Genomic DNA, 22,692 nt, shown 5'->3' on the forward strand with positions numbered 1-22,692 from the left:
TCCTTTTTAATCATGTTCCTAAGTGTCAAAGATGTTTAGAAATGACTTATCCCCATTATTTGTCTCATCATATGAACATGAACAGCCATGTCAGGCAGAAAATCCAAGAAGAACCAGAGGCTTGGTTCATCACGACGAGGTCCTAAAGGTCTTAACAGAAATATTGAGAAAGATGATGATGATGATGATGGGTTTCAGCAGACTCTAGAGTCTGAGGATGGGCGAGGTGAATTTCACACCACCAGTGATTACCATGCAACCCAGTTTGATCATCCACCAAGCTCAAGCATTGAACAACAAACATCTGCGTTAGAATGTCCTCCACATGCAAGGGGTCACAAGGATTCACTAATGGAGACTGAAAGAAAAATGGGTTCAACTCGCAAGAGTACTGGTAGGTTTAAAGGTGAGAGAAAACTTGATGACGTGAGGACCACTGAAGAGTTAGATGAAGAATATGTAACTCAACCAAACACATCAACCACTAAGGAACAACATGCTTCTCTAACAGAAGAAGAACAATCAAGTTTTCCTTCTGATTTATCCCTTCAGACCAAAAGTTCTGGTTTTGGAAAGGAGTCTGGAACAACTCCTATGTTTGCAGTTTCAGAAAATAAAGGAAAAGGTACAATCCACCATAAAGAAATAACCTCTCATTCACATGAGGTAGTAAGAGATATGCCTATAGACGAGGCAATGGGGCCATCTGTCCATTCTATTCCTGTCACAGTAGCTGAATGTGATTTGTTGCGGGAGGATTCAGTCATGTTTAATGAACCAAAGACACTTAGTCACCAAGAAACCCAAATAGCCAGTACCTCTGGACAAAAAAGAAGGATGGGCTCAACCCGCAGACCTCTCAGAGGGCAAAACAGTGAAAATGTAGGTGTGCAAGAACATTCACGAAACATGACAGAGAATGAAAGGAAAGCAAAAGTCATGGGCGAAGCAAAGTTGAAAATGTCAGAAGAGATGGCACAAACATGGGATGATGTGGCAAGAGTTGATCCATCGTCCCACACAGAATCAGCTTTGCTTTTAAGTCAGTCTCTATTGGCCGATAGAGCTGAGCTGAAAGAGCCTGATGTTTCGGCTGGAACTGAAACTATGAACCAATCAGTTGCTTTTCCCCTTGTTGATTCAGAAAAGCCCCTACCTGAAACATCTAGCCACCATGGGACTCCATTACTGAACGAGGCATTGGATTTTAAGTTTGGTTCACACACTGAGGATTTAGATGTTCTAAACAAAGTTTTAAAAGAAGCAGGAAGTCATTTAAGTGATAACAGCCAACATGTGTCTGATATAAGAAAAGATACAAACCCATCTTACGACTTTAGAGATGTGAACACAGAATCCAAGAAGGAGGTTCTAAAGCAGAAAGAGGAACCACAATTAGAGGAACTTGTGTTGCATGATCAAGAATCTTCATTAAGCCAACATGACATAGCTACTCTAAATAATAACTATGATTGTTCTATGGTTCAACATATAGTGGGAGGGAGTAGAAGTTTTGATATGCCTATGTCTAACATTAGCCATGCTGAACCCACAACGACCAATTTACCACATGAGATGAGGGATGCTGTTGAAGAAAGGCAAGAGATTCATATAGAAATGAAACAAGAAAATAATGTTTGTGATGTTGCTTCAGTAACATGTGATAGTCTGACTAATTTAGTGTCTATTACGGAAGAAGTTGAAGATCCCCACATTTTAGCAACGAGAGAAAATGAGAATATGAGTGTTGAAAGAGGATCTGAATCAGAATATGCATTTGAAATGACAGACCAGGGTGATGTAAGAGATCACAATGTAACACAAATAATAATGGATGTAAGAGATCATGAAAAAGACGGAGAAACAAGCACAGAGACCATTTGGATTTCACACAAGAAACCGTGTGATGTTTCAACTGAAAATAAGGAGCTATATAAAGGACAAGAGCATTATTCATCAAATATATCTCTAACACACAGTCAAACACACGATGATGCTGGGAAGATGCTAGAAAATGAGGAGGTTAGAAAAGACAAAAAAGAGACTGAGAATACTGCAGTTAATGATGTGACCTCAAAGTCAGAGGAAATGTTTAGTTTTGAAGACTCAGCAACAGATACAGGATCTCACGCACAACAACAACTGTTTATGCAATCTCCTGATAAAGAAGACTATGACTTGCATGAAAATGTGAATGAGAAACGTGAAAAGGAAGAAATACTTTTCAGTGTAGAATCAGAGAATGTAGCTTTTGATAGAGGCAATGAGAGAAGTGAAGGAACAGACGGAATTAAGGAGATGGATGCAGCACCAGTCCTGACATTAGATGTGGGAGATGCAGACCTACATTTAGAAGTTGAAGCACAGAACAAAACATTTGACTCAACAAACAGTGAAGCAGATGGAACAGAAGAGAATATCAATGGTGCTAGTGTTTTAGTCAGAGAAAATAAAGTTATTGGAAATACAGTGGAGAGTAATATGACTCCTGATGCACACATGGAAGCATTGGAAGTATCTGAAAATGCTGAGCAAGAAGTTTCAGGAGAAACAATTCTCAAGCAAAGTGACATCAACATCGTTCCTGAAGATTCTCATGAAGAGGAGGCACACACAAAATCAAGTCCAGTTATTCAGAAGAGAAAAATGGGCTCAACTCGTAGACCTCTCAAAGGGAATAAAGGACTAAGAAAAGGTCATGATGAAAAAGAAATCTTCAATTTGGAGGATAAACCCAGTCCAGATGAATCCAGATATACTGCAGTGAGTATCTGTGACATTTCAGAATCACAAACTTTCACAAAAATCTATGCAGGGTCCCAGGAAAATACTGGAGATGTTGAAATAGTGCCAGCAGAGGGAGACACAGAATCACACTCAGAAAACAAAACGTTTGACTCAACAGCATTTGAAGGAGAAGTTGAAGTCAGAGAAGTTGAAGTTATTGGAGATACCGTGGGCAGTAATATGACTACTGAATCAGATTTTCATCAAATTTCTGATGCAAACATGGAAACGTTGAAAGTATCTGAAAATCCTGATAGTGAAGATTTAGAACTCAGAAGTTCACAATCAGAAATTCAACCAGAAAACAAAATGATTGAGTTAACATCTGAAGCAGAAAGAACAGAAGATATCATCTGTGAAGCTAGTGTTTTAGTCAGAGAAGATGAGTTTACTGTAGATACGGTTATAGTGGACAGTAATATGACTATAGAGTCAGATTTGCTTCAGAGTGACACTTTAAATGATGCAAAACTGGAAGCATTGAAATTATCTAAAAATACTGTGAGTGTTTCTGCTGTGATGGATTCTGTGCTTCTTGTGCAAGAGGATGTCACTGAAGGATCAAGAGAGACAGACAAATTTCCTGAGCAAAGTGACATCAACATCATTCCTGAATATTCTCATGGAGAGGAGGTACACTCAATATCAAGTCTAATTGTTCACAAGCGAAAAATGTGCTCAACACGTAGACCTCTCAGAGGGAACAAAGGACAAAGAAAAGAAATAGAACATCATGATGAAAATGAGACACTTGACAGTGAAGGTATGAGCAATGCAGAGAAAGAAACAATTTGTTTGGAGAATGAACCCAGTCCAGATGAATCTACATTACAAAGTTTAAAAGATGGAGCTAAAAAGCAGGAGATGGAAATATGTGAGAAGAATGATGTTGATCCTGTTAAAGGGTCTGAATCCACTCTCCTGCAGTCATCATGTACTTCAGATTTAGTGTCTAAGGAATCCACAGCAATAAGTATCTGTCACATCACAGAATCACAAACCCTCACAAATATTCATGTAGAGTCTCAAGAAAATATTGGAGATGCTGAAAGAGTGGCAGCAGAGGATGACAAAGACTTACAATTAGAAATTGACTCACAGAACAAAACATTTGACTTAGCAACCAGTGAAGCAGATGGAACAGAAGAGAACATCCAAGACGTTAGTGTGGCATTAATCAGAGAAGTTGAAGTTATTGGAGATACAGTTACAGTAGAGAGTAATATGACTACTGAGTCAGATTTTTTTCAAACTTCTCCTGATGCACACATGGAAGCATTGAAAGTATCTAAAAATGCTGAGAGAGAAGTTTCAGGAGAAACAAACACAATTCCTGAACAAAGTGACATCAGCATCATTCCTGCAGATTCTCACAGAGAAGAGACACACTCAAAATCAAGTCCAGTTATTCAGAAGAGAAAAATGGGCTCAACTCGTAGACCTCTCAAAGGGAATAAAGGACTAAGAAAAGGTCATGATGAAAAAGAAATCTTCAATTTGGAGGATAAACCCAGTCCAGATGAATCCAGATATACTGCAGTGAGTATCTGTGACATTTCAGAATCACAAACTTTCACAAAAATCCATGCAGAGTCCCAGGAAAATACTGGAGATGTTGATATAGTGCCAGCAGAGGGAGACACAGAATCACACTCAGAAAACAAAACAATTTACTCGCCAGCATTTGAAGGAAAAGCAACAGGAGAGAACATCTGTGCAGCTAGTGCTTTAGACAGAAACGTTGAGTTTATTGGAGATGCAGTTATAGTGGACAGTAATATGACTACAGAGTCAGATATTGTTCAGAATGACACTTCCACTGATGCAAAACTGGAAACATTGGTATCTGAAAATGCTGAGAATGAAATTTCAGGAAAAACAGACATCATTTCCAAACAAAGTGTTCCCAACATCATTCCTGAAGATCTTCATGGAGTGGAGGTACACACAAAATTGAACCTTAATGTGCATAAGCGAAAAATGGGCTCAACTCGTAGACTTCTTAGAGGGAACAAAGGACAAAGAAAAGTGAGAGTAGAATCCAAGGAAAATAATGGAGATAGTGAAGGAGTGTCAGAAGAGGAAGACACAGAAACACACTCAGAAATTCAAAACTGGGATAACGTGGTTGATCAGAATGTGACACAAGAAATTATGAATGTAAGAGATGTTGAAGATGAGGAGAGAAAGACCACGAAGACACTGGACATGTCAGTGCAGGTGCTATGTGATGATTTGGAACTAGAGCAAAGATCAGATGCATCTCAAACACAAACTGGTCCATCACAGGAAGATTCTGGCTCATATTTAGTAGAGTTCCTAGAAAGAACTGCAGATATTGTGAGAGACAGTAATAGTCTTTCTGATATGGTAATGTCTGATGCCCTTCTTATGGAAGAAACCCAAATTCATGTGTCATCTAATGATGTTCCTCCAACAGAGGTGGTTGAAATGAATCCAGTCTCCAAAAAGTCTATGCAGAAGAGAAAAATTGGGTCAACTCGGAAGAGAGGTAAGAGGATGGTAAATGACAAGGAGGTTGAAGAAGAGAAAGAGGGAGAAACTGAAAATACAACAGTTGATGATGAGACCACAGAGTCAGAGGAGAAATTAACACTTGAAGAAGCCATTACAGGATCTCCTGTACATCAGCAACTGTTCAGTTCATCTGCTGATAAAGAAGACCATGACATTCAGGATATTGTTTGTAAATCAGATGTGCAGGCAGAAAACTCAAAACAAAATGATCCAAACTCTACCATAAATCCAGAACTATTGATAGAATCTGAATGTTCTTCAAATGTTGCTGCTGAAATGGTTTCAGACCTTCCATTGGGAGATGTCGACACATACTTAGATCCTAAACAAAGTGTCATTCCTAAAGAGTCTCACAGAGAAGATCAACCAAACTTGAATCCGGTTGTTCAAAAACGAAAAATGGGGTCGACACGTAAGATGCTCAGAGGGAACAAAGGGCAGGGAAGAATAGCAGAATCCAAAAAGATGGATGGAAATAGTGAAGGAATGATACAAGAACAGGATACAGAACCACATTTTGAAACTAGTGCAAGAAAAACTGAATTTGATGAAGACGTTGAACAAAACTTCCCATTTGAATGTTCTCATCCAGTGGCTTCTTCAAACATGCTCCTTGAACCAGAAAATGGATTGACGGAAGTTTCTCCGAATATTCATGACCTATCTGAGGTGAGTGAGGAAAAGGGGATGGACAATACTGGAAATGACAGTAATAGTCTGAGTGAGGCAATTAATCTCAAGGAGGGGACAAAGGACAAATTGGTCTTGACAATTAGTCACGAAGATGTTCATCAGATTGTGTCAGAGCCTGCACAAACTGAAAACACACACGAGGTTATTCCTACACAAGAACTAAGAGCCACTCAAGATGATGTTGTTCATGAAAACAACTCTCGAAAAATACCTGCCACCCAAGAAAAGAGGCGAAAGATGGGCACAACCCGGAGAAATCCCCGAGCAATGCATGGGAAAAATATGGCCGATAATGAAGATGTACTTGGTGTGGCAGAGGATAGAGAAACTAAGAAAGCAGAGAATGATTTAGAAGAAGCATTAAGCATCAGTCAGTCCAAGGATGTGTCTTCAGTCAGTACCACAGATCTTAATTCAGAAATGTTAGCTAGTGTAACTGATTTAAAAGTTGAAAATGATAATCTTCACAGTTTTAGACCAACAGTACCTGAAACACATGAAAATACCCTTCAAATATGTGACAATCAATTAGAAAATGCTGATGTTACCAAACATCCACAGTCAGAGACTGTTACCATTGAGAAGAGAAGAAAGATGGGCTCGACTCAGAAGAATCTCAGAGAAGGAGGTATACGAGGAAAAAGAGATGGATATGAGGACACAGAAATTGAAGACACAAATGTGCAAATGTCTCAGGACTCTGAAATGAGCTTAGTAAGAGAAGATGTAAGACAACAGACAACTCACGACTACTCCAATCAGCCAGAGGATTCACTTCTCAGTGAGATAGAGAGAGCATTAAATAAGACGTCTCAAAGTTCATTAAGTTGGGATTGGGAATTAATCGTCAAAGAGCCAAACCCAGATGGCTTAGCCAATGCTCCTGATCTCAATATGCCAGAAAACTCAGAAATCAAATCTCTTCAGCCAATGCCATCGGCTCACAGTGAACCCAACTCACCAGGAGGACGAAGAAGAAAAATGGGTTCAACTCACAAAAATCTCAGACAGCAGTTCAAAGCAGAAAGGGAGGATGAAGACAAAGAGGATGGGGAGATAGATGAGAACTCAAAGACAAATAAGCAAGAAAAGAAGGACCTTGAAAGAGTTGAGGTGTCTGTAGTGCATAATATTACTGAAAACAAACTGAATAAAGAGTATCTCGATGTCTCTAGTGCACACACAAGTAGCAATCAGCTAGAAGAGAGCACTAACCCTGTTAGCCAAGAAAAGACGTCTCCATCAACTAAAAGGAAGTTTGGGTCCAGACGTGCTAATAAGGGCAAACAAGGCCTTGGTAGGTTGGCTGATTCTGATTTTGGGAATGATTTAGAAGATGGAGATCATAAATCAGACAGCTCTGAGGTCAAGGACAAGCTGCACAGTGATGACTTAGCGGTGTGTATCTCTTTGTTTAGAAAATTTCCTTATATTTTGTACTTCAGCTTTTAATGGAAATTGTATTTACTTTAAATCACTAACAAATGTTTGTTTTGTTAAGGTTTGTGATCCGTGCCTCACCTTACAACCAGAGAATCAACCAGCTTCTGAGCAAAGGAACATGGAAGCCAAGTATGACACAGAGCTATATAAGAGTTCTTTATGTCTTTGTTATAAGAAAATAATTAACTTTTTTCTTTTTTTCTTCTCCAGAAATGAAGAAGCTGCTCCAAAAGGCACTGGTGCTGGTCTCGTTTCTTTGGACCAAATCATAAAACATGATAGCACTGGAGCTAAGCAGACAGTAAATTTAAAGAACAGGAGTGAGTAAAGTGATAAAATAACGTCATGTAATTGTACCTTAAAGTTTAATATCTAATACTCATCTAAACACAAACTCTGTCATATAGTTTCAGATACTGAAGTAGTTCAGTTTAATGTTGTCATGGTGGGAAACAGCTGTGTGGGAAAGACTTCCTTCATAAGACGCTTCCATGAAGACCAGTTCACTGAGGATTACCGCTCCACTATTGGTGAGTGTTGCGATGGAGGCAGTCTTGTACGCTAAAGCAGCTATACACTATCATTCAAAAATTTGGGTCAGCAAGATTTTTTTTATGTTTATGAGAAAAGTCACTTATGCTCTGATCAAAAGTACTGCACAGTATTAAAAGTAATATTGTAAAATATTATTACAATTTCAAATAATTGTTTTCTAGTTTACTATGCTTTATTTAAAATGTAATTTTTCCTGTGATGGCAAAGTCATTACTCCAGTCTTGAGTGTCACATGATCCTTTAGAAATTATTCTAATATGCTGATTTAATTCTCAAAAAACATTTCTTATTATTATATATATTGAAAACAGTTGTGCTGCTTAATATTTTTTTTTCAGGATTTTTTGTAACTTTATTAATGTATTTACTATTACTTTTGACCGATTTAATGCATCTTTAAATATTCAAAGATAAAAATATTAAAATATTAATTTCTTAAAATTAATTTATTTAAAAAAATTATTGACCTCAAACTTAGAATAATAGTGTAAAAAGTGTTAAGATACATATTTACTATATAGAAATTATTTTTAGAAAGAAAAAATAAAGCAACAGACAGACTAATTATAATGATCAGTTCCAAGTGTATAAATGTGTGCATTTATAATTTAATTAATAATAATAATAATTTATGCATTTAGCAGATGCTTTTATCCAAAGCGACTCACAGTGCATTCAGACTATACATTTTTTACCAGATTCAGGCTATACATTTTTTACCAGTATGTAATAACTTGTTTTTTAAAAAGCTATATCATGTTAAATTTTATATTATATATTTAAAAACTTGCGTGTTATAGATAGTAATTACTCTTTTGCACCTAGGTGTTGACACCTGTATACAGACTGTTGTGCTGCCTGACAGAACTGTTAGACTGCAAATATGGGACACAGCAGGTCAAGAGAGGTAAGACCTCAGAACAAAATAATACACGATGGAAAAGATGTTTGTTGGTGTGTAATTTAACCCAAAAAATCTTTATAAGGTTTCATAGCATCACCACACAAGTGTTCCACAAGGCTGATGGGCTTCTGCTCATGTATGAAGTCACATGTTCAAAGAGTTTTATTTCTGTACGAGATTGGATCTCTCAAGCTCGGGTAGCTTATGTTTTCATTTCTTCATTTTCATTATATTTTAGTCAAAATATATGGTAACATCCCCTTCCCTAAATTGTATTATGACCATGTTACACAGCAAAGGGCCCCTGATGATGTCATCATGATGTTGCTTGGAAACAAAAATGATTCTGTAAAGCGTGAAGTCCAGGTTCAGGAAGGGGCAGATCTGGCCAGAGTAAGAGTTCATTGTGACCCCAAAAGCACTGTCTAATTGTTTTGCTTAAGTTTAGTTCTACTAAAAGTTTGGTTGTATTTTCCCTTCATTAGGAGTATAACATACATTTCATGGAGTGCAGTGCTGCAACTGGGGTGAATGTGTCAGAATCCATGAGAAGTCTTGCAGAGTAAGACTCAAAACTAACAAAACCCATCACACCAATTATTATTTGTTAGATACAGTATATGTGTGTTTTCTGTCCATGCATAAAGTCTCATTTCTTGTTGCTACTAGGATGTTAGTGCAGTGCAAGTCACAGAAGGAGAAACACACAACATTGAGAAGAGAACCACCACAGAAGAAATCTGGTTGCTGTTGACTGGTGGAGTGGGGTATGAGTGGTTATGAACGAATGAATGAAACGCATTTGTCCGTGTTTCACTCTGTATCGAATCGCGCTTGCGGAAAGCGCTTGAGAAACAGTGTCTCTTCCGCGGCTTGGTATGCTTTCAACTCATTTTTTTAGTCTCGAGCAAGACTGTACGACATTCACATTACATGATTTGACAGATTTTTACATAGAAAAGGCGACAGCACACCGCATTAAAAGAAATGATCATTCATGTTTTCATAACCGCTGGCCAGATTAAAAAACGAAACTACACTGTAAAAAATTACCGTGAATTTAACGGTAAAAGACTGTAAAAATGCTACAGTAAAAACCTGTTAAATGGTTAACGGTAAATTCCCCTACTATATACGGTGAAAAACTGTATTGGACATTACATGTAACATAGTATACCGTTTTTGGAAGTGAAACAGACCGTATAATTTACAGCGAATAACCGTAAATTGACATTCCCAGAATTCCCTGCGTTACATTTCAAATTTGATGTGTTTTTTGTTGAAATAACTATGTTTCTTCTTAGTTTTTTCTTATCAGTTGTGTATATTAGGGTTGTGTGTTACACCGAATGTTGTTAAATGAATGTTTATTGCATTATTTCAGTTTCATGTGTGTTACCATGATGGTATTTAGCGTTTGTGTGACGGTATTTAACTGTAAATTTAAGTTAAAACTGTAAAACCTAAAATGTTGCTACCGTATTTTTTACGGTAAAATTCCGGCAACCACAGAAGTCGGTTTTTTACTGTACATTTTACAGAATTAATTTTACAGTGTAAAATTAAATCATCTTTGAGAGCAAGGGGGCCCCCTGGTGTTTCGGGGGCCCTACGCAGCTTGCGTATTTTGCTCATAGGGAGGATCGGCTCTGGCTGTTGAAAACACACTTCCACAAACACAACATGCACGACCATTCAAACTTTTGGGTTAGTGAGATATTTTTTGTAGAAATTAATACTATTATTCAGCAAGTATGCCCTAAATTGATCAAAAGTGACAATGAAGACTATGTCGATACAAAAAATTCAGTTATAAATAAGTGATTTTTTAAAATTTTCTATTTATCAAGTAATCCTGAAAAAAATGGTTTAAAATGGTTTTCATAAATTAAGCTTTCCCCTTACAGTAATAAATAAAACTAAAAAAAATAATTTTATTTTACATAAAAAAAGTCTTACCAACCGTAAACGTTTGAAGGTAGTGTACAAACACTTTGTAAAAAGCAAAGGCAAAAAATAAGAGTAATGCTTAAGAAGAATGTCATTTCTGTATTTTATAAATATGTACAAAATACAATAATGGTTTCACACATAATTAATTATACATTTATTTAATGTCTGTTAAGTGCTTTAAGTGCTGAGTGGAAGTGAAAATGAATACAAACAAATAAAACAAACTATACTCGTACAATTCAAGAGTTCATGAATGAATGAAAAATCTCTGTAACTCAGTTTCATGAATTATTAGTTAGCACAGACTAAATTATTGAGGTACTAGTCAGCCTTCAAAACAAGACACTACTTAAATTACTCACAAAAAGCTACATTTAGCTAGAAATGGTATAGAATGTTATAAAAACAAAGAACATCCCATCTCATTTTGTCATCATAATGTCAAAATGCATAGATTATTTCCTTGTTTGTGAGGTCTCATCTCAAATCATATGTCAAACAGTAGTCAAAAGTGTTGCTTATCAATCTTCATATCTGTTGTCTGAAATATAAGCAATAAATATTAACGTATACACACAACTCAGTGGCTTAGATCACGGACAAACAGGATGACTATAATAAGCAGACTGAGGAAGAGGGCAAATACGATGAAGAAAATCTGAGCTGCCCATTGACTGTGCAGCACTCCTGTCACCGCTCTGGTACGTTCAGAAGGAATCATGTTGGTCAGGTTCAGCATGTAGCCCAATGTCCAACCAACATCTGTGTCTGCTACCTGTAACCATCATACAATCTTATATGAGTACAAATCCCCACATCATACTGACAGGGCAGTTAAGAAAAGCCATATACGGGAAGATTCCTAGAAGTAAGAGGTTTCCTCATACTGCTGGAGCAGAGGTCGTCTGATATATTGATTTATGTCAGGTTGAGCACATGATGTCAGTTTATGAGCTACTTCCACTGTACTCTTGGGCAAAACAAGTAACCTGGGGTTAAATTATAGTCTCTAACGATTTATGAATCACTAAGTATCCATATTCAATTTGTTAATAAGGATGGGATTGATCTGTATGCATGAAATTGATATATTCATATTACTGAACAGCTTCATTGCAGTAAAGGAAGGATTTAAAGAGATTAAACTGTTCTTTACCTGTTTCTCAAAAGAGATTTGATCCCAGGTGTTATTGAACTTGTATCCTTTCAGGAGAATAGTCATAATATAATGAGCAGAAGCACAATAATCTTTGAGGTATTTTGCCTTGATGGTTGGATTTTCAGCGGTAAGCTGCAGAAAGAAATTACATAAAAAATGCAGCAAAAAAAGTCATGAACATGGATTTAAAATATACCAGCATTATCAAATATACTATCCACCTTATTTTTCCCGTAAGAGTGGGCGTGGCCATTTATACATTTAATGTGTCTGGTTTCGGTGTCATTCGCTTCCAGCTATTTTTAGCTGTACAAAACCGCTTGTTTTGCTGCTTGATATTGCAAACTGGTATGTCTTACCATATTATTTTAATGTATAATCTTAATTATGAACACACTGGTATGAAGTGCAAACAGATTTACAGTTTAATGCACGTTATTATTCTTATCATATATTCTTATCCCTACAGCGGCTAGTGAGCCGGAAGTCTCGCCCATTCACAGAAAACTGCTTGCTTCCGCGTTGAAAAATAAGGTGGATACATGTAATCGTTTTGTGATTCACTTGATCACTTCTCATCTCGTCACCAGGCGTTTTACTATAGAATGTAAGATTACAATGTTTTGTAATAGTAATTGTGGACTCACAGTGGTCCAGGTTTTGTTGCATTGAGTATCAATAGTGGAAAGAACCCGGGTCAGTGGAGCTTTTGGGACAAGTCCGAGGAAGTCAAAGGTATAAAAGTATGCAGAAAAAGCCTGAGATGGACAAAAAATATAGCTGTTAGACTTATTATGAGACATGGAAACATGAATTAAGGTAAAAAGATGATTTTGATGTGAACATCATTTAAAATAGTAACTTGTAGGCTACTTCAGTATGCTGTGATTCAGTAACTGCTCTGATAGATTCAGCTGAGTAAAGGATTTGTCAGAGTGATATCTAATTTTTAGTTATTCATTAAAACAGCTACCTAATGAGAGTCATTCTGTCAGAAATCAGACTTTATTTGTCATATTTTTTTTGTTTTTTTTTAAGAACTGACTCTTAAGAGTCATTTGTTCGAGAATTGTATAAACTGGTCGCATCAAACCCATGTTCTTTCTGTGTGCAGTCCGCTAGTAGAAAGATATTTCTTGACATTATTTCATGATACACAGTATTTTTATTACATCATTTAAAGGAAAAGTTCACCCAAAAATGAAAATTCTGTCATCATTTACTCGCCCTCGTGTCGTTCCAAACCTGTATATCTTTCTTTCTTATGTTGAACACAAAAGAAGATACACTCCTGAACAAAATCTTAAGACCAGGGGAAACATTACAAGTATTCGCATTTTGTGCCGGTGGATCGTTACCAGGTTGTAAGTACTGCTTCAAATTGCCAAAAGAAGAAACAGGAGCAAGAGACAAAAAATAGAGAATAGGCAATTTATTGAAAACTGCATTTAAACTCAAACAGGCTGTTCATCAGTTGATCAAAAGTTTAAGACCACAGCCTTAAAAAGTTAAATCGGCGCAAAAATATGGCTTTCATGTCATTGTCCTTCAGGCAGCCACACTGTCATGATCTCCTGATGGAAAAGGCAAAAAGTCTTTCTGTCTTTGAACGTGGCAGGATTGTTGAGCCGCACAAGCAAGGGTGCGCGCAACGCGCCATCGCTGCCGAGGTTGGACGCAGTAAGACAGTCATTTTCATTTCTTAAAAGATCCTGAGAGTTATGGGACAAAAAAGTCAAGTGGTAGACCCAAAAAAGATCAGGGGAACATGCAGGATGGTCCAAAAGAGCGATGTTATTCTCCTGGAAGAAGTCCTTCATCAGAGGGGGTTGTGAACTGCAGCGTTGTCCTGTTGAAAGACCCAGTCATTACCGCACAGACGAGGTCCCTCAGTCAAGAGGGATGCCCGCTGCAACATGTCCACATAGCCAGCCGCCGTTTGATGCCCCTGCACAACCTGAAGCTCCATTATCCCATTGAAGGAAAAAGCACTCCAGATCATAATGGAGCCTCCTCCACTGTGCCGCGTAGAAAACATCTCAAGTGGGATCTCCCTGTTATGCCAGTAACGTTGGAAGCCATCAGGACTGTCCAGGTTAAATTTTTCTCGTCGGATAATAAAACTTTTTTCCACCTTTCAATGTCCCATGTTTGGTGCTCCCTTGCAGATTCCTAATGGGCAAGTTTGTGGCGTGGGAGGAGACATAGCCTTTGAAGACGTTTTCTGTTCTTTAAGCCCTTCTCTCGCAGATGCTGTCTTATGGTTATTGGGCTGCAGTCAGCATCAGTAAGGGCCTTAATTTGGGTCGAGGATCGGCTTGTGTCTTCACGAACAGCCCGTCAGATCCTCCGACGCAGTGCTGGTGATTTTTTTTGGTTCTACCACTTGACTTTTTTGTCCCATAACTCTCAGGATCTTTTAAGCAATGTAAAATGTCTTACTGCGTCTAACCTCGGCAGCGATGGCGCATTGCGCGCACCCTTGCTTGTGCGGCTCAACAATCCTGCCACGTTCAAAGACAGAAAGACTTGTTTTTGTTCAGATTTTGTTCAGGAGTGTATTTTGAAGACTTTTGAAGAACCAAACCGTTTTTGGTCTTCACTGATTTCCATATACGGAAAGAAATACTATGGAAGTCAATGGGGACCATCAACTGTTTGATTACCAGCATTCTTCAAAATATCTTCTTTTATGTTCAACATAAGAAAGAAACTTATATAGGTTTGAAACGACTTGAGGGCTAGTAAATGATGACAAAATTTCATTTTTGGGTGAACTATAACTTTAAGATATCTAATTCACATTCACAGGTAGAATATTAATTCTTATGGTGTGGCAGGAAATGATGCAATGTATATTAAATTTGGTTGCAGTGTCTGTGTTTTTTCATGTCCACATTGGGCCATGTAAAATACATATGAAAAAAGTTTTTTGTTTAACTGCATCTCCCTCTCCATTTTCTTCTAACTGAAATCCAATGCTAACTATTTTTTTTCTAACTGAAATCTAATGCTACTAGTAATTACTAAAAATGATTTGATAAAGTAAGAAACACTCACAAAGAATTCGCCATTGACCGGAGGCTGATAGGCACCACTGAAGCCACATTCTGGTGAAAATGCACAGTCGGTGAGGTTAACAATGTTCTCCATTAGAGAAAGACAGAGGGATGAATTACCCGTTCCTGAGAAAAGGACTGTAGCTGTGGGGTTAAAATTGTTTGGTTTGTCCACACAAGGGGAGTTGTAGAGCTCATCCAAAGTAACATTGATGTTATATCCAACATGGTAGCATGGGTGACTGATAACAGATGATGATCCAGCAGTCTAGATAAAGCAAAGACACCATATCAGACATTCAACTGTGTCCATATTTGTACTGGTAGACACTTTCTTTTCAAACCTACATACAGTAAATGCATTGTGCTAAAACTAGTATGGTAAAACCTACATAATCTACTGAATTATGTAAGTGAACCCTTTAAAAACCAACCTTGTGAAGGTAGACCTGAAGCTTCTTCAATGCCTGGTCCTTGCCATAGCACAAGTAGCTCTGTGTGTACACCTCATACTTGTAACCGTAGAGCTGGAGATTAAAAGCTGAAGCTGGGTTTTTCACCGGGTCTTTTGGGGTGAATGAGATCTGTGTTGATGAGCCACCAAGATCTAGAGCTCCAATGATCTTTCCTGCTTTAGGGTGGATCCATTGGCCCTCAAATGTGTGCTGCAAGGGAAAAAAAGTGTTGAGGTACAGGATGTTCTAATAAAAGCAAAGCGATTAAGCGTGATTAAGTATCATTTCTACTGTTGATTGATTGACCTAATCGAGTCTGTGTTGGCAAAACAACATGAAAAGCAAGAATGAATATAGTATTACAGCTTCCATTGTACCTATGTTCAATGGCCTTTGAAAGAACGACAAATAAAGATATCTGAAATGACAAGGTAATAACTTTACTTTAAAATTACTTATGTCCCGTTGATGTTGGTTTTATTTCTTTATTTATTGAAAGTAATGAGCTATTGTCCTATACACATGTATACACATTTTAATAATTTGTAACATTTTGTAAAAGTAGGTATAGTAACAAAATTTAAAACTAAATTAGTAAATATATGTTTGTGTTATAAACATTTTCAAAAGTAGACAAATATAAAAAAAAGTAAATATTATATAACATATACAGAAATATTAGTAAATATTATATATTGAAATGAGAACTTATAAAATCATTATACAATCGATTTCATTGTCTGTTAGGATTACATTTATGGTTTTAAAATAAATGAATGTGTAATTTTTTTTTAATTAAAAACAAAACAAAACTGATCTTTATGTTTGAAATCTCTGCATTAATAGTCAATTGATCCTAATTTCATCAATGTTGGAATGACATTATTCACCTTAATTAAACTCTCCAAGAGATAGTTGATGGTGATCCAGCCATAAGCCCCCTCCTCCATGCCAGAGAGTATTCTGGCCCCTCGGAAATCAAATGGATAACTTTGGATTGTTTTGGTGACCTCTACGAGGATGCTGTCTGCTATACTTTTGTTCTGTAAGCTGTAAAACCAATGATAATTTATTACAGTTATTCAGTCCAGGACCGGCGCCACGGGGGGGCGTGAGGGGGCATCGGACTATCCCGCCCCCTCACTCAAGATGAGTGTGAAAATAGATTTTAATTATGAAATATAATGGTTTCTTTAAAAAATATAGTTACCAAATGCATAGGCTTTTTAGCATTAATATGATGATATAGCAACAATTTAGGACAGTCCGTTTCACAAAGTCGCATAATTGTTACATCTCTGACACAAATTCCGCGCAAGCGGTGCAACTTATGCAGCACTACTGAGTAAGCTATGATGAAATAATTTTTTGAATATTTAATAGAGGTCTAGATTATCGTAGTTAGTTAATTATTTCGCTGTATTGTTATTTTTTTGTTGCTGTTCAAGTTGTTCTAACTTAAAATGATGCATCTGTTAAATGGGTCGCAATGAATGTATTATGTCAGGGAATCGGCTTGTTTCATTGTAAAGTAGACACAATTAAGTATTTCTGGTGGTTGTGCTGGTATCACTTGTCTGTATTTGTTGTAAAACTGCTGCCTAAGACATTTATTTCCTGGATGTCAGATTTTTGAATTTGGTGGCTATGCGATTTTGTTTTATTCAATACTCTGCCATCTGTATTTGCTAAGTAGCTTTTAGTATGGTTATTCATTCAGAACGCATTTTTTCATTCCACTGCTGTACTTTTCCATTGTATTTCAATGTAAATGCGCATGCGCTAGGCCTACTCGACGTCTTGAATGCTGCGCTCTCATCTCAAGTCTTAGCAGCTTCTCGCGCATAATAAATCATTCTAAAACACGGCGCTCATGTTCAAAGAAATTCAGCTTCTAAAACACGTCTCTAGACCTTGCAATTAAAAAAAAAAAATCCACTGACCAAGTGACCAAAACACTATCTGTGTGAACCATGTATTCTAATAGTTGTAGTAGTTGCAGGCAGGTTTGTTTACGGTCCGACAAATACGTGAATGGGCCACATAGTTGTTGTTTTTTTTACTTTGTGCTATGTCATCGCCCCCTTTCCTCACCTCAGCCGCCCCCTCAGTGCTGTGCTGGCGCCGGCTCTGATTCAGTCATGTCTCAGACAAAACACTACTTAGGAAGATCATTTAAAAATCAATGTAATCCAGCACACTGATAATTTCTGCAAATATAGCCAAATATTTTTCCATTTATATGACACATCAGTCAGTTGTTAATAAATACAGTCACCTAAGAAGCCGCATGCCAGCAGTGGCACCAAGGTACACAGGTGTAGTTTTCTGCTGTCCTTCAGGTACTGCTGCCTTGGCAACATCCAAGCATTTCTTAAGACTTTCTCCAGCTGCCGGAGGGTTCTGGACATAGCTGGATATGCCATCACCTAAAAACAACAAAAGTGTTTTGACAGTTGAGTTGTATAGCATTCTAATTGGGCGCAGGCACAGGGGTGCCAGCTATAAAAAAAATAGTTTTAGGCAACATGATTTTTTTTGTGATGGTCCTGTTGAAACAGTCTAGTTTCTTTCAATTTGAATTTGTATTCCTTTGAAAAATGTAAACTGAATGCAGTAATATTGACTATTAAGGCATTAGATTTGTTAATGCTGTTAATGTATTAGATTCAGCTTGGACATCTTACGAGACATCATTTAATCGCTGCAAAATGTTATAATGTTACAGAACAGAGAGCTGGTCAAGTTTGCAGCACTGTACTCACCATCCACATCGCAGCTCTGTTTCTGAGAGACTATTCCAGTGTTGTTCTCTTTGTTCCCCAGCCACCGGTACAGGAAAAGCGCCGTGTGAGTGGAGCCGGCATCAAACACAATCCCATACTGATGAAGTTAAACAAAGAGTCCCATAAATTTGATATAGTGGTGTGCTTACTTTACTGAGAGAAACACACACATCCTGAGAGAAAATGTTTGATTGTGATTATATTATACCAACAGAGGATTAATGAAAATAGGTTGTGTTGAGGAATTGTGAACAATTTATTTTGTTGTTTGGTATAATTGTGGTCTTAAATTATATAGGTCCTACATATTATTCAAGTTTTTTTTACCATGGATTGTTTTGCGAGACATAGGCTACATAATAATGTGTGAAATACATAATGGGGTTATGCACAACAAACTTCCTATTCTGTAAAACAGGTTAGATCATTTCATGTTCAAGTCTTTTGTATGTGTTTTGTTAAATATGGAGCTGTTTTACTAAAGATGCATTCAAAGGAGATACCAAAGATGATCATAACCAATATCCATGACATGTAAATTGATATCTAAAAGTTTTTTTATTTTTCTTCTTCTCACTAACATTTTGATATTAAAATTGAATAATAAATAATAAAATGGCATAATAAAATAATCAAATTTATTTGAATAATAAAATGCCAACAATGCAATGAGATCGGTTTTCTGGTGTTGACAAGTGATGTTTGATATATTAGATTAAGAGATTTTCATCATATAGTTAAAATAACTTAATAAACAACTTCATATAGTTATTTTGGTAACACTTTACAATAAGGTTCCATTTATTAACATTAGTTAATGCATTAGATATCATGAACTAATAATGAACAATATACTTTTACAGAATTTATGCTAACACTTTACAGTAAGGTCTGATTAGTTAACCTTAGTTAATACTTCAGCTACAATGAACAATATATTTGTTATAGTATTTATTATTGTTAAACATTAGTTAATAAAAATACAAAGGTTTATTGTTAGTTCATGTTTACTCAGGTCAATTAACTAATATTAACAGATACAACTTTGGTTTTAAATAATGTATTATTAACTGAGAGCATTAACTGAGAATAATAAATGCTTTAAAACACATATAGTTAACTAATGTTAACAAATGGAACCTTATTGTAAAGTGCTACCGAATTTATTACTTTAGGTTAATGTTAATTTCAACAAATTCTAATATAACAACTTGAAAATGTTAACATGTATAGTTAGTTGTAAAGTGTTACTGTTATTTTTGATGTTTGTTTTTAAAAGGTTTCTATTTTAAATGATTAATAATATGAGTTAAATGTACGTCCTTAAAAAAAAAAATCTAAATTCTACTCATGAATATCTTACTAGACACATTGTGTGAAGTCAAAATGTTATCACTAGTGCATGTGTTGACACATAAGAGCTGTGTTCACGAATGCAGGTTTAAATGTCATGACCCGATCCTATTTCCCTTCTTTTCCCCTCTACTTTCCTGTCTCTTTATTGCCCTCTTCAAAAGTGCTCATGCATAAATTTTCATTCACCTTCATAGCTCAAACGGTGACCTTTGAAAAGTTTAACATAAAAAATTACTTATTTTAAATGTTTCAAAGGCAACAAATTACAGATGTGACTAGTCTGGTCTAGCTACAACTGTCATCAGCTGCTATCAACAGATTTTTTGTTGATATAATATCAGATAAAGCAAATATTGACATCTGCTTTGGATGATCTACTTCTAATAAACAACAGGCAGTGCAATCAGACATGAAAAATATTCATGAGGAGTATTTCTTTTACAACTCGGAATCGGATTAAGCTATCAAAATCTATACAAAAGCAGATCTTAACTGACAGCTGAACATCTTTTACACCTGTGTTGAGTATGGCTGATCCAAAGTCTGATGATTAGCAAGAGAAAGAACCAAAGCGATGATGGTTGTACAAGCTACGGCTGCCATTGCAGCACCCAGCAATAAAGCTTTCATCTGAATTGCCATATCTGCAATCTGTCCAGAAACAAAACAAATAAGCACTACAGGTACAAGGATGATCCACAAATATATAAAGTTCATTTTATGCATGCCAAAGTTAAGCAGTCACATTGATGCATTCATTTGTCATAGCTTTGTTTACACTTCACATGCTCATTCAAGTCTACAAGTTGTACATGTTTCAAGAGAATCAGTTATTAACTGAGATCTTCAAATCAGATAGAAAGCAAGTGTCTTACCTTCTTCCCTCTCCTTTACCTGTCCGGATGAACTTTCTTATTGAACACACTGTGGCTATACGTGTTGATAACGCCACACCTTTACTCCAGCCCAGACCTCTGGGAACTGAAGTTATACTCCCACTTATACTCCCACTTCCCCAGTATATCTTCAGCTCATTACACAGACACACACATAACACATCCACTAACTTTTCCTCTTTCACACACAGTTACTAGGTACCCTACCACACTCAGACACACACCCTGAGGTTTACAACCTTAACGCTTCATTGGACCAAATATTCTCTCTTATTTTTATGTCACAAGTTGAAACATTTTCAGGAAGTTTTCTTAAAGAATTTGACAGGATGTCCTCTGATATGTGGGAACTGATAAACAACCTTATCTGAATAGAACTGAAAGCATGCACTAACCTCATTCACCAATAACAACTGTAACTTAATAACTAATCTCTCTTTGACTCTGTTGTGTTAAAGTCCTTGGTTTAACAGTGTAGATAGAGCACTCACAAATTTACACAGACGGATTTTACTGAAAAGCACCATTATTATTATGATTCTTTTTTTTACCATTTTTAGAAGAATATTGTTACAGGATGAACCTCTTTCACAATGTTAGGAAATCTGGTTAAACTATGATATTTAGTCTTAGAATAAATGTGATTAAAACAGAAAAGTTTAAGTAATTGTTTAAAATAACAAGAGAGTTGAGTAAACTTGAGTGAATACCACTCAGAGAAGTTTCAGCATACATTGCAAATCAGTTACATGAAAGCCGGTATTGCTAACCAGGTCACGGTTGTTGTTATCTGTTATAAATATAATATTTTCAAGCCTCATCTTTTTAACTTAGTCATTAACTATTTTGTGCTAAACTGCTAATCCAGAGATTTTTTCTGTGAAAAAAATAAAGGTCTTTATTTTTCTGTTCGAAACACACAAGTCGAAACATTCTTCAAAATATCTTTATGTTATAAATACTAGGCTATATGGACTTTCAATAGTCTTTTAAATGTCCACCAATAAGTTGAAACCAGAAAAAAAACTGAAAATTCCGGACTAAATGTTAAAATACATTGGCCAGTTTTTTTCTTTCTTAATAAACAAACAAACAAATCAATAAATTATTCAAAACTCAACAGTAGTTGGATGATGATTGGATATTTCCTTCACTGACTCGCATGCAGTCTGGAATTCCTTTTTTCCTATGAGAAACGTAATGTAATTTGTAATATAGACATACATAAATCAAGGCATTAATATGTCCTAATAGTACTAATAAACATCCAATATGCTAGTAATATACATGTTAGTAATAAGCAACTAGTTAATACTAAATAGTGTTGCATAATCTTAAGTGGATGCCACATTACTAGCATAAACAAACTGTGCATTTCTATGGAAATGGTTGATTAGATTCGGAACACGTGTGACAAACACTCTCGTGTGTCCTTTTAGCTTAATCGCCTCAGCATCCTGATTGAGGGATTTGCAGGTAATCATGTATTTCCACACAAAGAAAACTAATCGCTCACGGTCACGGTCAATTTTAAATTAGCGAGAAAAAAAGACACGGTTCGGTTGGGACGTATCGTAAATCACCACTTAAATCTGGTATGAATACCTTCTGCTGTCATAAACTGTTGTTCTCAATCACGCAATCACACCTGTTGCTCACTCCCTTATGTGTTCAGATGTTCACGTTTTGAACATTCAAGCCTGCAAACAATAGAGACAAGTAATAGCAGTAAATGGCAGGTGCATAAATATCTGTTCGATAATCCTGTGGGTACCATGACACTGTCAACAGGTTTGGGACTCGTTGCTTGAGCCACATATTCAGTTCATTATGAGCAGCAAAATCAGCTGCCACAAGTAGAATGACTGGTGACTTTTTGGTGATTTGTTATTTGCTGTAACTATTTTCTTAATTAGTCACATTCAGCAATGCAACTGATTTGGTCTGTAAAATTCTCCACCCTAATATGACATGTATTATGCAGTGATTCTAAGAAAATAAAGGGCATTATCAGATTAAAGGTCATTATACTCTGCCACATCCTTGTGGTTTTGGATGGTGTTGACAGCTTTGTTATGTAACTTAAATGCATTTATATGCTAAAAATG

The 22,692-nt window shown here is 36.4% G+C and overlaps 2 protein-coding genes across 2 annotated transcripts; one reads left to right on the plus strand and one right to left on the minus strand.

Annotated features, from left to right (window-relative positions):
* Positions 1–619: 619 nt before the first annotated feature.
* Positions 620–9,736, plus strand: LOC107673594 (uncharacterized). Its single transcript, XM_016467235.1, has 10 exons — positions 620–625; positions 1,806–7,416; positions 7,520–7,590; positions 7,672–7,781; positions 7,869–7,991; positions 8,842–8,923; positions 9,003–9,117; positions 9,215–9,313; positions 9,406–9,482; positions 9,590–9,736. Exons 2-10 carry the CDS (start codon positions 1,831–1,833, stop codon positions 9,672–9,674), a joined length of 6,348 nt encoding a protein of 2,115 aa, XP_016322721.1. The 5' UTR covers positions 620–625; positions 1,806–1,830; the 3' UTR covers positions 9,675–9,736.
* A 1,383-nt stretch (positions 9,737–11,119) lies between these two features.
* Positions 11,120–20,749, minus strand: LOC107673470 (ectonucleoside triphosphate diphosphohydrolase 8-like). Its single transcript, XM_016467066.1, has 10 exons — positions 20,564–20,749; positions 20,205–20,339; positions 18,312–18,429; positions 17,825–17,975; positions 16,437–16,596; positions 15,526–15,756; positions 15,093–15,359; positions 12,680–12,790; positions 12,030–12,164; positions 11,120–11,648 (listed from the first exon to the last, which is right to left on the minus strand). Exons 2-10 carry the CDS (start codon positions 20,328–20,330, stop codon positions 11,454–11,456), a joined length of 1,494 nt encoding a protein of 497 aa, XP_016322552.1. The 5' UTR covers positions 20,331–20,339; positions 20,564–20,749; the 3' UTR covers positions 11,120–11,453.
* Between the last annotated feature and the right edge of the window lie 1,943 nt (positions 20,750–22,692).

The sequence above is a fragment of the Sinocyclocheilus anshuiensis genome, unplaced genomic scaffold (genome assembly GCF_001515605.1).
Source record: "Sinocyclocheilus anshuiensis isolate Anshui unplaced genomic scaffold, SAMN03320099.WGS_v1.1 scaffold44, whole genome shotgun sequence".
Taxonomy (NCBI): Eukaryota; Metazoa; Chordata; class Actinopteri; order Cypriniformes; family Cyprinidae; genus Sinocyclocheilus; species Sinocyclocheilus anshuiensis.